Below are 17847 nucleotides of genomic sequence, written 5' to 3' on the forward strand. Positions count from 1 at the left end.
TAAATGCAATAATTTTTAAACTAATAAGATTCAAAATTTAATAATTTCACAAAATAAACAATACATAATTCATCATTAAAAGGTCAAAGACAACTTCAAATGTCAAAGTTTATAACTAAAGAAATTAAAACGCACATAAATGACAAACATAATGTTTTGCAACCAAAAGAAACAATATTCAACAAATAATACTTCAACTAAACAAAGACACTAGAAGTCATAATCATCATTAAGTGTTCCGATGTCTCCATCATAAACAGGTAATCCAAAGCCAGCATCTTCAAAAATAGTATTTGAGGATTCAATTACAACATCAGGCATATCCACTTCAACTTCCATGTCTCCACCATCTAATAAAATGGAAAGAGAACGCAATAAGAAATCAATATTGATGACATGTATCTTTATGGAAGGAAACAAAGTTTGCTATGTCACTCACCATTAGGATAGGAAGGCATAGCATTATCAGTGTATATTAAACTTTCAATGCCTTCAACATCTCCATTAGTAAATTCAGGATCATCCTCATCTGCCATTAGTATATTGTGCCTTATGATTCTTATCATATTTCACAGTGAAATATTCCCAAGCAGGGTCAGATTTTCCTCGAGAGGAACCTGTCTGAGATTTTTGTACAGCATTATGTTGTTGTTGTTGATCATTTTGGGACTGTTCCATCTAAATTCAGAATGCCAGCAACATACAATTTATTCACTTTATTCAACCAAGAACAGAATTTAATCAACCAAGAACACAGAACTTAATCAATTTATTCAACATACAACAGCCTTAATAATTTGAAGCACAGAACAAAAAAAACCAACAAAATTTAATAACAGAGCAGAGTTCATTATTAACAGAGCATAGTTCATTATCCACCCTAACAACCGAAATTAACAATCAAAAATTAACAGAACAGAAATCATTATCAACCAAGAAGTCAAGAACACAGAACTTAATCAAATTATCCAACATACAACAGCCTTAATAATTTGAAGCACAGAACAAAAAAAAATTTAATAACAGAGCTTAACAACCGAGCAGGAAGCACAACCCTAAACCCTAACATCAGAAGCCTTAAACTGGTTCAACCCAGAGGCCAGAACGAACTAACCTCGAAGGAGAGAAGACGACCAGCGACGGTAAGCGAGCACGAAGCAGAGAAGACGACCAGTGATGGACGAGCGACGGTGAGCGACCCTGGAAGCAGAGAAGACGACGAGCGACGGTGACCCACGACCCGCGACTCCAGCCTCGACGCAGACAAGACGACCACCTCCGCCGTCTGCAGCTCCGATTAGGGTGGCTGTCTTCGAAACAAAGGTGAAGGGATTTTGGCTTTAGGTTAGTTTTGGAGATTTGGGGGAAAATGGGAAATGTCGAAGGGAAGGGGGAAGCAGCTTCAGATATTGGCTGTTTTAATTTTTTTTTTTTTTTTTAAGTTAATACGACGCCGTTTTCAGGGGGCTGGGAGAGAACCGGCGTTGACAAAAACCAGGCCGGTTCACCCGGTTCGCCGGTTAACCACCGGTTCGGCCGGTTTTTCTACCGGTTTTTTGCAGGGCGGTTTTCTATGTGGACCGGACCGGCTAGGGGACCGGTTTCCGGTTAACCCGGTTGAACCGACCGGTCCGGTCCGGTTCTCAGAACATTGCTTAAAACATATTTTTATATAAATATATAATATAAACATATATAGAGTGCGAGTTGGTCCAGTAGGATTGAGGCTCAACCCGTACCCTACCCAATCAGGTGAAATTGGGTTAAGTACTCGCAGGTAGGATATATATTGCCACCCCTAATCCTGACTGTGTAACATTTTTTTTCAGTTATTCGTATCACCCTGCTCTCTTTCTATTTTTTTTCTTTAATGTTATATTCACCAGCACATAGGTACATAAAGGTGTCCAATATGAGAGTTGCTAAAAGATACATATATAATAGTATAATACTTGTTATAAATTGCATATATTTTTTTTTTGTTTTTTTAGTTATTTATAATATTTTTTAGTTTGATAGACTAATAATTAATTTATTGTGAATCTAAATTTTATTTAAGAATTTATGATTGTCAATAAATTGTTACTTGCGTAAAGTGAAATTGGAAGGACAAATGAATTTGTCACTCGAGCAATCTAAATTGATTGCAAATATTATTTTTACATAAAATTTTACATTCAAGCAAAATTCTTATCTAAATTTATCCAAGTTGTTGTAACAACTTTTTAAATCATGTGCTGCTTTTTATTCTTCTTCTTCTTCAAAATTCGCACATGCATATTTTTCTTCTTTTCCTCCTCTTTCTTCTCCTCCTCGTAGAGATTATCAATTCAATTCAATTCAGAACACCTGCATCCATTCAATTCAAAACAATTCAATTCAATTTATAGTGAACCGAACATATTATTAAGTTGAAACAATTGTATAATACTAAATGAACAGAACATTATCCATTATATAAAATCAAATTCAAAACAGCTTTTTGCATAATGAACCGAACACGTTATTAAGGTGAAATAATTGTATAGTACTAAATGAACGAAACATTATTCATTATATAAAATCAAGTTCAAAACAGCTTTCTGCATAATGAACCGAACACGTTATTAAGGTGAAGCAATTGTAAAGTACTAAATGAACGGAACATTATCCATTATATAAAATCAAATTCAAAACACTTGTGTTTACAATTTAGAGATTATCAATTCAATTCAATTCAGAACAGCTGTGTCCATTCAATTCAATTTAGTTTAGCAATTGCATTCCATTCAATTCGACTAAAAAAATAATTCATTGGCAAAATATTAGTGTTGTTGGTGATGACGATAACAAAAGAAGAGAAGAAGAGGAGGAGGAAGAGGAGAAACAGAAGAAGAATCTGTGTGCACGAAGAAGAAAGGGGAGGAGGAGGAGGCATGCGTGAATTTGAAAGAAGAAGATGATGACGTATGCATATATTTAAAAGAAGAAAAAGAAGAAGCACAAAGGAGAAGAAACGTGGAGGAAAAAAAAAAAAGAAAAAACACGTATAATGAAGCTCCTTTCATGAGAATGGTTTTTGTTGGTGTTAAACCTAGCTACTTGAATAAACTTAAATAAAAAAATACTTAAAATATATAACAATCCTAATTATTTTTTTTAGGCAATAATTTTGGAAAAGTATAGATATATGGTCCTCTACCTATGTCTATTTTGGGGTGTTTCTTTTTCGCTATTTATATAAAATTGAACGCCATATCAAAATATTAAACAATTAAATGGTTATGAATGAAGGTAAAAGTAGGGGAAATTGAGCTTTTTAAATATTGAAAATTCCCAACTTTGCAATTTTTAACATAGTAAAGTGGGAGAATTTTTGTTAAATTTTTGTTCATATTACGATATATCATCAATAATTTTGGAAAGGAAAAAAATTAGTTCAAAGAAGATGATTTTCTAAATTTTAAAAAATAAAAATATTCTACAATCAACTGAAATAAAATACAATAAAAATTATCATTTATTATTCGAACACCTAAATCTTTTTTGTAAGGTTGATCTACACCCTCGGGCTTCTAGATAGCAGTTCCAAAACTTCCAACATAAGTAATATATATTGTGGCTAATTAATGCTTTTAGTTAGATTATAAAAGGCAATAAATTATATTATAAATTAAATACTTTTAATTAAAGGCTAATAATAAGTTAGTGAACACAAATTAACTTGAATTATTTTAGTAGGTAACTTACTAATCCACTTAAATTAGTATTAAGAGTTCGAATTTTGTATTATGCATGCGACAAATTAATCTTTAATCTGCTAAATTAAAAATAACGTTAAAAACAAAAAAAAAAGTTAGAAAACACAACAATTTTTTAAATAAATAAATAATATATATATATATATATATATATATATATATATATAATTTGGTATCTAATTTTTGTCAAATTTATTTTTTATAATAAATTTTAATATTTGATAATTTTTTTTTTTAAAATTCAATATTAATTTTAACTTTTTTTAATAAGTTAGACAAATAATTTTAAATACGATATATATATATATATAGAGGTAAATACCAAATCGGTACCCGAAAGATTCTAGCGCTGACAAAATGGTACTTGACTTTTGCTGTTGAAAAAATAGTCACTAAAAGATTTTAAAATTTGACAAGCATGTCCCCAAGCTCGCTGGAGCAAATCTCCGGCAAGCACAATGCTGACATGGCCACCATATTCTGGTGACTTGGCAAACTATCTCCCAAACCCTAATCCCTTCCTCCCAACGCAGACTCCCCCTCTATCTCTCTCTCCATCGCAGCCCCCTCCCCCTACCCATCACAGCCCTCTCCCTCCCTAACGCACACTTCCCCTCCTTCTTCTTCTCCATTGCAACCCTTCCCCTACCCAATGCACACTCCCTCCCCATCGCAGCCCCCTCCCCAACACACACTCACCTTTCCTTCTGCCTCCTTAATTGCAGCAGTAAAAGCAACAATAACACCAAAACCAATATCATCAAAATTCCAAACAGAACTAACAGAAAAACATGTACATTCATAACCTATTAACTTTGTTTGTTCCTCCTTCTCTCTTTTTTCTCATTCCTTGTTTCTCTTCTCAGAGGACCATAACAATAATAATAACAATATCCCTTCATACACACACAGACATTTACACAAACACATAACATGCATATATAAATATAAAAAGAAAAAGAGAGAAAGGCTGAGGAGTTGAGGAGATGCGGCTATTCCAGGCCTTGTTGTAGCTCCGATGGTAGTGGCAGTGGTCCTTGATGGTGCTCTTGCAGTTGAGGTTGCTGTTGCTATTGCTGTTGAGGTTGTTGTTGCAATGGAGAGAGAGAGAGAGAGAGGAAAATGTGTGTTGGAGTTATTGTTGTTGTTGCTTGCTGTTGCTGTTAATGTTGAGATGATTATTGCTGCGAGTTATGTGTTGAGGAAGGAAGGGGGAGTGTGTGTTGGGGAGGGAGAAGGAGCGGGGAATGTGCGTTTGGGGGGGGGGGGGTTGGGATGGGAGGGAAACTAAAGGGAGGGCTGCGATGGGGAGGAAGAGGGAGGGGGTTGCATTGGGTAGGGGAGGGGTTGCGATAAAGAGGAAGATGGAGAGGAAGTCTGTGTTGGAAGGAAGAGATTAGGGTTTGGCGGATGGTTTGCCAGGTCACCAGAATATGGTGGCCATGTCAGATTATACTTGTCGGAGATTTCTTCCAGCGAGTTCAGGGATACGCTTGTCAAATTTTAAAATCTTTTAGGCTGCGTTTGTTTATAGAGATAGGACACTGACACAGGGACACAGAGATACAAAATCGTATTTGGCAGAGGAGATATGGACAAAGACAATGTGTCCAGAGACACTGAATTAGTGTATTTTATGTCCACCCTGACAGGAAGGATTCGGAGACACTAACAAGAGACACAACTTATTTTTTATGTTTTCTTTCATTATTCTTGTTAATTTTTTATAATTATATTTTTTTATTATTATATTTTTCATCTCAACTTTTTTGAATGAAAAAAAATGAGATAGTTTGTCGCCAAACAGAATATAAGAACACAAAATTTTGTGTATCTATTCATCAGTGTCTTATCCTACCCTATTCTCGAAAACAAATACAGCCCAATAACTATTTTATTAATAACAAAAATCAAATACTATTTTATCAGCGCTATAATTTTTTTAATAACTATTTTTAGTACTATTATATATATATATATATATCAAATTGTTTGCTGCTTTTGGAGTAAGATGATTTAGTTGCAAGCTAGCAAAGCAAAAAACATGTCAGGTGCGCAGTTACGTTGTTGACTTAGAAACTAAAATCACCAGCACACTGCTGTTAGTTAAACCAAACTAATAAACAAATCAAGTGAATGACAATATAGTAACGCTTTCTATACAGTTAGGCTTATCATCCTCAATTAATTTGTCAATGATGGAATGCCGTTTGGTCAATGGTCATGATAAATTAATTTAATTTTTTTCTTTTTTATCCATTGCAAATGGAAGCTAATTAATCAAGTCCCTTTCACATTTTATCACTTTCTCTCCGAACTTCCAGTTGTGTGCATCGTGGGATGTCTTTGTTTATCCTTAACTAATTGGCCTGTTTTATTTAGGCAAATTAAATCATTGAAATTATTAGTTGTTGTAACGAAAAGATTCTCATGAATTAATAACTATTAAGTAATAATTAAGCAATTTCTTCACATTATATATATATATATTAACTTGATCTATTACATATTATTTTGTGATGATGGGAAATCCATTAATAAAACGGAAAGAGTATGCAAAGATAATAAAATTGTGAAAGAATAATAATGAAAGAAAAGAAAAGATGAAGAAATTTTATTGATTATTGATTGATTGAATTGTTCATTATGAAGGTAAAACTAAGTATATATAAAGCATTGGTCTATGAAAGATAAAAGTAAATAAAGATAAGATAAAGATAAGATAGAGATAAAGATAAAGATAACTATAAGATAAGATAAAGATTAAAATTATAATTGAATTTGTGGATTCTGTTGGGCTGAATTTGTGGGCCGTGAGACGTCTTTATTGTTGTCATGGGCTAAGGTGGAAGAGTGATTTAATACGCCCCCGCAAGCTGGAAGATGAAAGATGTCAAGAATACTAAGCTTATTTAGATTAAGATGGAAGGGTTGAGGAGACAAAGGCTTGGTGAAGATGTCGGCTAGTTGCCCAGAGGAGGGAATTGGGAGAAGTTTCATTACTCCAGCTTGAGCTTTTTGTCGAACCAAGTGACAATCAACCTCTAAATGTTTGGTCCGTTCATGAAAAACCGGGTTAGCAGCAATGTGAAGAGCACTCTGATTATCACAATATAAAACTGGTGGGCGGATAGGAGAGATGCGTAAAAATTGTAACACATTTAGTATCCATTGAAGTTCATAAGTTGTGTTGGCAAGTGCACGATATTCTGCTTCGGTGGATGAGCGGGCAACGGTAGTTTGTTTCTTGGTCTTCCAAGAGACTAAAGAACTGCCTAAGAAGAAACAATAACCTGTTAAAGATCGTCGAGTGTCAGGACATCCAGCCCAATCAGAGTCACTAAAACCAAGAAGCTGAATTTCTGATTCCCTTGGAAAGAAAAGTCCTTTGCCGGGACTAGTTTTCAGATACCGTAACACATGCTTGGCAGCTTGAAGATGAGATTCTTCATTGAAAGGAGGTGCCATGAAAAAAAGGTATTGGGCTGACGAAAGATCCAAAAGAGGCTCCGAATGAAGTTGCTGGTGTGCCCTTTCTCCTTGATCCATGGATGTCAGCAGAGCTCAAGAGGAGCTCTGATACCATAATAAAACGGAAAGAGTATGCAAAGATAATAAAATTGTGAAAGAATAATAATGAAAGAAAAGAAAAGATGAAGAAATTTTATTGATTATTGATTGATTGAATTGTTCATTATGAAGGTAAAACTAAGTATATATAAAGCATTGGTCTATGAAAGATAAAAGTAAATAAAGATAAGATAAAGATAAGATAGAGATAAAGATAAAGATAACTATAAGATAAGATAAAGATTAAAATTATAATTGAATTTGTAGATTCTGTTGGGCTGAATTTGTGGGCCGTGAGACGTTTTTATTGTTGTCATGGGCTAAGGTGGAAGAGTGATTTAATATCCATATTTCATGTATATATGACTAAATAATGTTGCAATAATCCAAAAACAATAGTCAACACTCAACAGTGTCTTCTGTTGCTTTCACGTTTGTTGACTGCATATATAAGTTTTGAAGGTGCATGGCAAGGTAGGGAGATGATTCCATCATATAATAATTTCCATTAATTTATATATATACACACATGGATGACTCTTAAGTCAAAGGGAGTGTAGACACACAAGTATATAATTGTAGGCGATGAAGATTAGATAATGGATATGGATGCATTCTTCAACTATAATAATGTACAATTATGAAAATAATTAACTAGGTAGTATTTGGAAGAGAGAAATTAAAACAAGAATGAAATTTTAATTTAGTTTACATTAAAAATAAAATTAAAATTAATTAATTGAAATAAGGATATTTTAATTATAAAATGTTATTAAAATTTTAGTCTTAATCTCTAAAAATTTTAGTTCTTCGTGTTCCTATTTTTTGGAGGTACTAAAATATTGAAATTTTAGAGATAGAACAAAAAGTTTAGTACCTGAACCAACAAACATAATATTGAGTCTCATTTTCTCAATCTCTATCTCAGTACCTCAAAACAAACGCTACCTTATAGTGCGTTTGTTTTTAGAGACTGGACACTGAGACAGGAATATAGAAATATTAAATCGTACGTGCTTAATAAACGAGACATGGATAAAGATATGGTGTTTAAAGACATTGAATTAATATATTTTGTATTCATGTTAATAGGAAGAACACAGAAACATTAACAAAAAACACAATTTATTTTTTTCTTTTATTATTCTGGTCAATTTTTTATAATTATATTTTATTATTATTATATTTTACTTCTCAAATTTTTTGAATGAAAAAATAAAAATAAATTAAATTTTTATAATTTATTTTAATTTATTACCAAACAAAATATAAGAACACATAATTTTATGCCTCTATCTTCTATGTCTTGTTATCAATATCTTGTAATTGTCCTATTTTCATGAACAAACGCGGTCTTACTTATTAATTCTAGTTTGTATATTTAGTACATATATATTTTTCGTTTGAATAATAATAGATAACTAATTATTTTAATTAACGTCAATAAATATTTTTAAAATTATTTTATTTATCTTAAATCTAAATTTTAAATCATAAATTTCAAATAATAAATCTAAATTCTAAAAATTTAATTAATCTTAACTAATTAAAAATTAATTTTTCATATATTTTTTATTTATTTTTAATAAAACATAAAATAAATTTAATATTATATAAAAATGACAATAATTTAAAATTATTAAATAATTTAATATATTTAACTAATAAATTATTTAACATAATAGCTATATCTATATTTTATCTATCATGATAATATATACGATATTACCACATCTTTTATATGTATTAGTCACTAATAATTTTATATTCAACCAGCCAATAAATAAATATATATGCACTAAATAAGTGGTAGGATATATGTAATGTACACAACATTTCTCATTATTTAGTTTTCAAATATAAACACTATAGCATCTATGTGGGGAAGGTTCGTTGTTCGGTTGATCTAAAAATTAAAGTGGAGGACATAGAAAACTAAGAAAAACACTTTTGGCATAAAGGGAGAAAAATATTTGGTTGGCGCCATGTTAACCTTTGAGGCCCCATAACCATGACCTTTTTCTTGTTGCTTGACAGCTCTGAAAAATTCAGACAATAGGAACCTAAGGAAGTGCAATTGGAACAGCCTATATCTACTATTATTTTTAATGTAACTATGTCGCTTCACATCCCATTATTCTAATGTTTTTGGTATATATTAAACTTTCTACAAAAGAAAATATATTAAGTGGACTGATCTACTATTACCTCAACATTATACGTATTTGTAATGAGTAATATATATCATAATAGGTGGACATTTAGGTGTAATTAGTTTCACGTAAAGTTAATAATTAAAAATTATTATATAATAATTTAATTAAATCTGTTAAATTATTTAATAAATTTTAGTTATTAATTTTATATAAAATTAATTATAATTGAGTTTTTATTAATATAATATTATAAATTATTTTTAAAAATATATTTTTTAATTATTAAATAAAAAAGTTAATTATTTTTTACGAGACATATTTTTCAGTATAAAAATTATTCACTCAAAATGAATAAAAATAACTATCTTTTATACTCATTTTTAAAAGATTCATCTAAAATATTAAATTTACTTAAATGGAATATATTAATATTAAATTTAACAATGTATATATGCTTACCTATTTTATCTAGTTTCTACCAAGTTATTTAGGCAAACGTTCTATCATGCTATGTTATACATTGATACTAACATAACTAGAAAGGTACGTACTAATAATTAAATCACAGGAAGGAATAATGCTAAAAATAAATAGAAATGTAAGCATTTAAGAAATCACCGTCAATGCCGTGCCAGTTGTTGGTGCACCACCGTCGAGGTTTAACCTTTAAGAAATAAACAGCTGCCACGTCGTCTCTCCATTCAATCATGGGGTTCACAATCCTCAATCATACAACAAACCAGCACCAATAATAATAGGTGATTACTTATCCAAAATATTATCATCATAATAGTTAAAAGTTATTATTTATTATATAATTTTATATATTTAATTAAATTAGCGTATGAGAGTATATATACGTTAATATTTTAATTATTATTTGAAAAAGTATAAAGTTAGTGTACAATATATATAATAGATTTTTTATTAAATAAATAAAATAAAACTATTAATTACCAAAATAAATAATTTTAAAAATATTTATCGATTTGTGTTCTTCAGTTATATTTCGTTTACACTGTAAACGAGATGATATTGCGTTATCTCGTTTACAGTGTAAACGAAATATGACACGTCAGCTGCACTATGGCTATTTCATTTACACTGTAAATGAGATAAGTCCGAACGGCGCCTATAAGTATAAGTCGTTTAAAGTTTGTTCTTGGACCCCACTTTGACCCAGTCAAACTCTTTCTCCCATCTTTTAACCGTTTCCTACCATATTTGAGTCCGATACGGTGATGGCACGCCAGGCGGGGAACGACGGGGACATCAACAGACTAAATGAGACGTCGCATTATGTCGGGGCGGCCGACTTTGAGGTTAGTTGCGTTATGTTCGGTTAATCTAAGTATGTGGACATTGTTAGGGTAGTCTTGTAGTGACAAGCACTGAGTAAAATGCTTTCGGGGTTGGACTGTATGATGAATTTAGAACAATATTCGCTTGTGTAAGATTTGTATGACTTAATTAGGATTTGCTTACCGATATAAATAATTTAGAGATAGCTATAGAGTAGACACAGGGTAGTACGTTCCTAAGTATTAGTAGTACTTTGTTCTTAAGTAGAGTAAAAAAATGTATCATTATCTCTTTATAGGTTAAAAATTTATTTTTCAATCTGCAGAGGTCTCGCCTTCTACAACTTCGGCGAGTCAGCCATGCCCTTCCTCCACTGGACGTCATCGTCCCGTATCTGGTTGAGGCTGGATTTGGCGACACGATGCCGCTCAGGGATTTCACATTTGACAATTCCCTGATTTCGGCACTCGGGGAGCGATGGCGTCCGGAGACGCACACGTTTGATCTCCCGTGGGGTGAGGTCACTATCAACCTGCAGGACGTGGCGTACCACCTAGGCCTACGTGCACACGGGAACCCCGTTGGGGGTGCCTTCGTGACTTTGGTAGGTGGTACAACACGGAGACGTGGGCCATGGTGGAGCAGCTACTTGGTACCAGGCCTCCGGTGGCGACACAGCAGGCGGCGCAAAGGAAGGAGTCGTTCACGCTGAAGTTGGTTTGGTTGCGTTATCGTGTCCGCCAGATGCCCTCGACCGACGATCTTGAGACCCTCCGACAATATGCTTGATGCTACATTATGTTATTGATCGGAGGGTATCTGTTGACAGACAAGTCCAACAACCTGGTGCACGTACGGTAGCTACCGCTTCTCCGGGACTTCGCAGAGTGCAAGGCGTTATCATGGGGCTTTGCTGTGCTAGCTTGGACTTACCAGTCACTCTCTTTGGCGGCACAGCGGGGCGTCACGAACATCGCCGATTGCAATCCGCTGTTGATGAGTTGGATTTACCAGAGATTTTCTCAGTGGTGTCCACCAGATAAAGGAGTCTACCAGTACCCGCTAACTGCGAGGTAACCAAATATTACTTTTTCACTTCGCGTTAAACATTGTTGTAAATTAGCATGGTTTGTTACTTAATGAATTGTATATATCTTGGTTACTTTTAGGTTGGTTGGATTGCAGCAGTAGAGTAGGGATCAGCACTAGGCCAGGGTCCTATACCATAGGGTATCGATTGACCGGTTACGGTTCAATAAGGTTAGTCATGAAATTAAATATTTTGTTATTTCCTTCTACCTGTTGTTTTGTAATACTTGTTATTTTGTTACACGTTTTTTTATTCAGTTTGCATGGAGGGTGTACAATGACCCTGCGCTGAAGGCCCTGTGCCCACACTGGTTCCGTGATGAGGAGGAGTGGGGTACATGGTTGTCGGCCATTCTGCTAGTCTGCTTCAACATTGTCCAGTTTCACCACGTCGATCGGGTGAAACGACAGTTCAATGGAGCAGCCAATGCCAGGGATTCCAGTGAATCTTGACAGGTATGAACGTGGTTAATTTCTTCAAAGTTATATGTTGTTGTTGTTTGTTGTTCTGATAGTGATACTATTTAATTTACTTAATGTGTTTAACAATAGGTATCTGACCACCATTAGTCGTGGTGAAGATGTCTGGTTCCCGGAGCGACTCCAGCAGTGGTACGACAATTGTAGGGAGAGGGTCAGGCCTCAACGGGCTAGGGGTGACGCAGAGTCAGAGGAGGAGGCGTAGTTCGACCGTCACGAGGATGAGGGAGACGTACCAGTTCACGGTGTTGCTTCACCGACAGCACCGACTCCTCCACCTCCTCCCCCTCCGTCGAGACACGGAGCGTGGCATTCATCCGATTTCGGTGGGCAGCAGTCTCGGCTAGCCTGGAATACATCACCACCGGGTTGGCATGAGGGAGGTCCACCCAGGACCCACCAGGAGGAGGACGTCCTCCTTGATGAGATTCTAATTGACGACACTTTCCTACACACGGTGTAGCCCCCAATCATGGATAGGTTAGCTGAGTCATACGTATAGGCAGGGAGGATTGCATCGCGGAGGACCATCACCCATCAGCTCCTTCCCAGACCTCCTCCTGGATGCCGCAGATATCACCGGCATCTGGCTCCTCATACGAAACGAGTCTTCGGCGAGGCAGCCAGTACGCGACACTCCCTCCCACGACTATGGCATGTACCTGACCCAGTCTCAGCCTCAGGTGACCCCACCAATAGCTCCACACCCGCAGACTTAGCTTCTGTTACACCAGTTTGCCACAGGTCCATCGTTAGGAGGGATGCAGCCGTATCGTCCTCAGATGCAGCAGGATCCGGCAGCCATGAGCTTAGATCCTCGACCGGCTCGACATCAGCGACAGGCTCAGCCTCCCCCATGTGGCACTGGGCATAGGCGCTACTATCAGGATCCACACCAGAGATAGATTGTAGTAATGTTTGTACTATAGTTGGATTAAGCTTATGTATGCATTTTTTATGATTTAGGTATATGGTATGTACATTTAGATTTTAGTTGGATGTACTTTGTTTGTGTATATTGTTATTTATATTCGTGTTCTTTCTCATGAGCATTTACATTTATGTTACTGTTCCTTTCAAGGAAAAAAACCAACATATCAATAAAGTGACAAACTCGTCGTTAATCCTTTCATTAGAAGTTACAATGTTTCACGTCCATTATTACTACAACATTAGATAACACACTACATAAAAAAAAGATACATGCCAACATCGGTAAACATACAAGCCTAGTACGACCTACAGATCTCCCGTGGGCTGATTAAGACATCCCCTTTTAGTATGACCGTATTGCCTACACAGGCCACACCGCTTCTCATGTCGCTCGGTCTCGTCCATGTCATTCCGAAATCTGGTGGACACGGGCCTTCCAGTTGCCTTCCGATGCATTATTGGGTTAGGACACAGCCTCGTCTCATGCCACTCCGCCCACATCGACTCGTTTGGAATAGGGAAAACTCTATCTTGTACACCTTGAAAATAACTTCCTGTTTGTACACAGGATGCACGTATGGGACCCACTCAATGCTAGCAGCGGCACACCCAGCTAGTGCGTGACGGCACGGATAGTGCAGGGACTTGAATAAGCCGCAGTCACATGTGCCCTCCGATAGCCGAACACGGAAGGAACCGCCCCCATCCCTCAAACGGCTCAAGCTCCTCCACAACAAATACTGATGCCTGCCTGTCGCAGTGAGTGACACACATCTTTGGTATCCCTTCTTTATTCTTCTCAGTGGCGGCCAATAGTCTCTGTAAGAATCGGCATCCAACAGCGAGCTATGACTGCACCTCTCTGCCCTTTGTCACGAACAACTTCTGAAATCTCTCGTACGTGATGTGCACAATGGCAGAAATCGGCAAGTACCGGGTTCCCTTCAACACTGCTTTGATGCACTCGGACAAATTTGTCGTCATGTGACCCAACCGATGCCCGTTGTCGCAATGTTGTAGCCAAATCTCCTTCCTAAAACGACCAGCCCAGTTAACCATTGTATGCGAGACTCCTCTCAATGCATCCATGTACCACTCGTAACCGGACTTGCTTGGACTATAAGCAGCATTAATGAGGTACCTCTTTCCCTCGGCTAACTTAAACCGAGTCATGAAGTTCGCAGCCATGTGTTTTATGCAGTAAGCATGGTAGGCTCTTGGGGGATGCCAACCACTGTCAATGGAGCTAAGCGCAGCCTTGATAGCCTGAGATCTGTCAGAGATAACCAGCATGCCCTCTTGTAGGGTGACGTGGCGTCTCATATTAGTTAGGAAGAACGACCATGACTCGGTGCTCTCGGACTCCACAATGGCAAAAGCAATAGGTAGGATGTTGCAATTCCCATCTTGCGCCACCGCAATAAGCAACACACCACCATACCTGCTATACAGATGCGTACCATCTACAGAGACAAAGAGCTTGCAATGCTTGAAGGCTTCGACATATGCCGGAAAAGACCAAAATACCCTGTCGAACATACTGCAGTCACGTACCAGGAGGTGTCCATCGTATAATGGTTTGACGCGTAAGTCACAAATGGTACCAGGAAAACAGCTCTGCAGTGCCTGAAGCAACTTGAAAACCTTATTGTACGACTCTTTCCAATCCCCCTAGATTTGTGCAATTGCCTTCTGCTTGGCCATCCATACCTTTCTGTAGGACGGTTTGAAGTGATAGCTTGCTTGGACTGCACCTTCCAAAACCGGAATGTTAACAGAAGGGTTGGACTGAATCAACGGTAAGATAACCCGGCAGATCAGACTGCTATCTAGCTGACGATGGTCTTGAGACATGATGGGTGCTAGATAACTATGCACTCCACCCACCCTCCGAACCTCCCTGAACACAACAACACGTGATTGCTTTAGCCATGTCGTACACCTATTTAGTATATCGTATAGAAGTAATGAGAGGCACAGGTAAACTTAAGCTTACCAGTATCTGAGGTTCTGTCGAAGGGCTACACGGAGGCTCCATTGACACCAATGATCAGCTTGACGGTACTGCATATGGTACTTTATCCGGTCTGATTTGATCACTTGGTACTCCGCATTCCTCATAATACTGTAGTTCTTCACACCCTGAAGCACTGCCTCTCGGTTTCTAAACTTGTGGCCGACCCGAAACTCAACACCGCCATCTAGGTCATGATCCTCTTCACCCGTGTCAAGAAACGGAGTCCTCTCATGCATGGCGTCCAAATCCAGAATGTGATAGTGAGACGAAACTGCCGAAAGTGCCGGTATTGGAAGAGGTGGAGGCAGGACGTGGCGGGCTGCAGTCGGAACAGGTGTCTACAGAACACACTCATTCTCATCCCCACTATCGGACAAGTCGCTATCACCACTGTCTGCCACGTAATCCTCGTCCGAATTCTCCTCGCCCTCCTCTGCCTCATCCACTGGAACGGCGACATGAATGGGCGGTGGTGCGAGGGGTCGGTCGTCCTGCACATAGGTCGAGTGTACGGAAGGACCACTGCCACTGTGTCCCACCTCTGCGAATAGCTCCATTACTTGCTCCACCATGATCCTCCCATGGATGTCGAACATCACTCGCACATGCTTGTCCCCTTGAAGTCGGAATAGTCAAAATCGAAAGACTCTGTTACCCATGGGGCCAGCAACCTATACGCCACCCTTCCGATCTCCCTCGTCTCTGTACCACCGAACTTGCTTAATATCAATCTCTTCAAATCCAACAACGTATTCACACGCTGAGTGTGAAACAATATCGGATCCTCGCACTCAAATGTCACCCTGTTGTCGCCATTTTCATACGGTAATTGGGATACACAAACACAACTATGTACGGACTATTACTGACCATTAATGCCTTGTATTTGTGAGAAATATGATACGAAAAGTTTGTGAAGAATACCAAGTGTTACACATCCTTTTATAGCCGATGGAACACAACTCCATGTATCTCGTTTACAGTGTAAACAAGTTATGATTGGAAAACACAAATCCATAATTTTTTTAAAATTATTTATTTCGGTAATTAATGCTTTTATTTTATTTATTTAAATAAAAAATTCTATATATAATAGGGATTAAAATAAAATTATAATCAATTAATAATTAATTTAATTAATTTTTTATTTTTAATTTTAAAAAAATAAGGATGTAGTTATGGAGAAGTTACGTATTTTTTTATTTTATGCGTGTGAAAAACGTATTTCGTTTTTTTTTTGGCAGTCTCTTCCACTTTTTTTGTACTGACACCGTGAAAATCATCATTCGATACCGTCCAACTATCCGAAAACGTCCGACAAAAACACTCTCTTCGCGCACGTTGTGCAACCCCAGCCAGCTGGTTTTATTGTCCTAACGTCTTCATTCATGATATACAGCGGATAAAAATGGTGCCACATGTACGGTAATTTGGAGTGTAAAATGATTTTGATATTAATGTTGAATATATTATATAATTATAGTCATGCATGTGTTTTTCTAAAACAATTATTCCATGGTTATAACTTACCGAGACAATTTTGTTTCATTTAATTTTCCATGTGTATATATCATCTCAATGGATTATTGGATTACATCAAATTCAAAGTTGATTAATGTCTCCGCAGGATAAAATTTAAGGCGGGCATACTATTATAATTAGTGATGCTAAAATTCATCCGCGACCTGAAAATTGGGTGCTAGTTTTGAAAAACAACACACAATACATGATTATATTGTTAGGCCACAATCATGATCATAACCTAAACTCCTAAATTCTTGACTAAAGTTATATATTAAAAAAAATTACCTAACACAACGAATAATTCAAATATTTTTTAGATAAGGCTCTTTTCTGAAATATATATCCCACTGACAATATATAAATTCATCTCTAACCATTTTTAATAACTAATTTGCTTTCCAATTAAATAAATTACATTCTAATATTCAAGTAAGAGAAAAATGTGTGATTCATTGGTCTTTCTCTAATATGTTATGCTAAAAGCTATTTTTTTTTTTATTGGATGAGGGGCCAAAAGCCCAAAAAACTAATTTGTTAATATATTTGTCTCTTGATGACTAGCAACTTATCAATTGAGAGTTTATTCTTTATATTATTAGATATATAATTATTTATATATTTTTATAATTTAAATTTTTTATATAATTAAATATAATATTAGATAATTTAAACATAAAAAATAGTTCAGTACAATAATATTTTGCATTAATGCAAAATTTGAAAAAAGACTACATCTAAAAAATGTAATATATATATAATCTAATATGTTTATTACATCAGTAGTTATTTTTATATTTTAAATTTATGAGCTTGAAATTTACAAAAATAACTCAACTATTGTTCTTAAAAAAATATGTTAAATATATAATTACTTATATATTTTTACCTAACGATTTAAATTCTTAGAATGAGAATATTTCACAAGAGTGTCTCACAAAAAATAAAGAAATAAAAAAAATGAAAGGGAAGCATAGGTGAGGTGGGATAGTAAGAATAGGGTTGGGTGCATGGGATTATGGGAACATGGCTCCAAAAG

The 17847-nt window shown here is 35.9% G+C and overlaps 1 protein-coding gene across 1 annotated transcript; it reads right to left on the reverse strand.

Annotated features, from left to right (window-relative positions):
* Window positions 1-14116: 14116 nt before the first annotated feature.
* LOC130979782 (uncharacterized) lies at window positions 14117-15844 on the reverse strand. Its single transcript, XM_057903326.1, has 4 exons — window positions 15676-15844; window positions 15267-15606; window positions 14981-15212; window positions 14117-14896 (listed from the first exon to the last, which is right to left on the reverse strand). The coding sequence occupies exons 1-4, from the start codon at window positions 15842-15844 to the stop codon at window positions 14117-14119; spliced, it is 1521 nt and encodes a 506-aa protein (XP_057759309.1).
* Window positions 15845-17847: the final 2003 nt, after the last annotated feature.

The sequence above is a fragment of the Arachis stenosperma genome, chromosome 5, assembly GCF_014773155.1.
Source record: "Arachis stenosperma cultivar V10309 chromosome 5, arast.V10309.gnm1.PFL2, whole genome shotgun sequence".
Lineage (NCBI taxonomy): Eukaryota > Viridiplantae > Streptophyta > Magnoliopsida > Fabales > Fabaceae > Arachis > Arachis stenosperma.

What these genes read in the sequence shown, in the direction of transcription:
- LOC130979782 (XM_057903326.1), bottom strand. Translation starts at nt 15,844, where the DNA reads ATGGAGCTATTCGCAGAGGTGGGACACAGTGGCAGTGGTCCTTCCGTA. An exon ending in CGACAGAACCTCAGATACTG is followed by an intron (nt 15,213 to 15,266) that starts GTAAGCTTAAGT and finishes TATACTAAATAG; the next exon opens with GTGTACGACATGGCTAAAGC. An exon ending in TCAAACCGTCCTACAGAAAG is followed by an intron (nt 14,897 to 14,980) that starts GTATGGATGGCC and finishes AAGTTGCTTCAG; the next exon opens with GCACTGCAGAGCTGTTTTCC.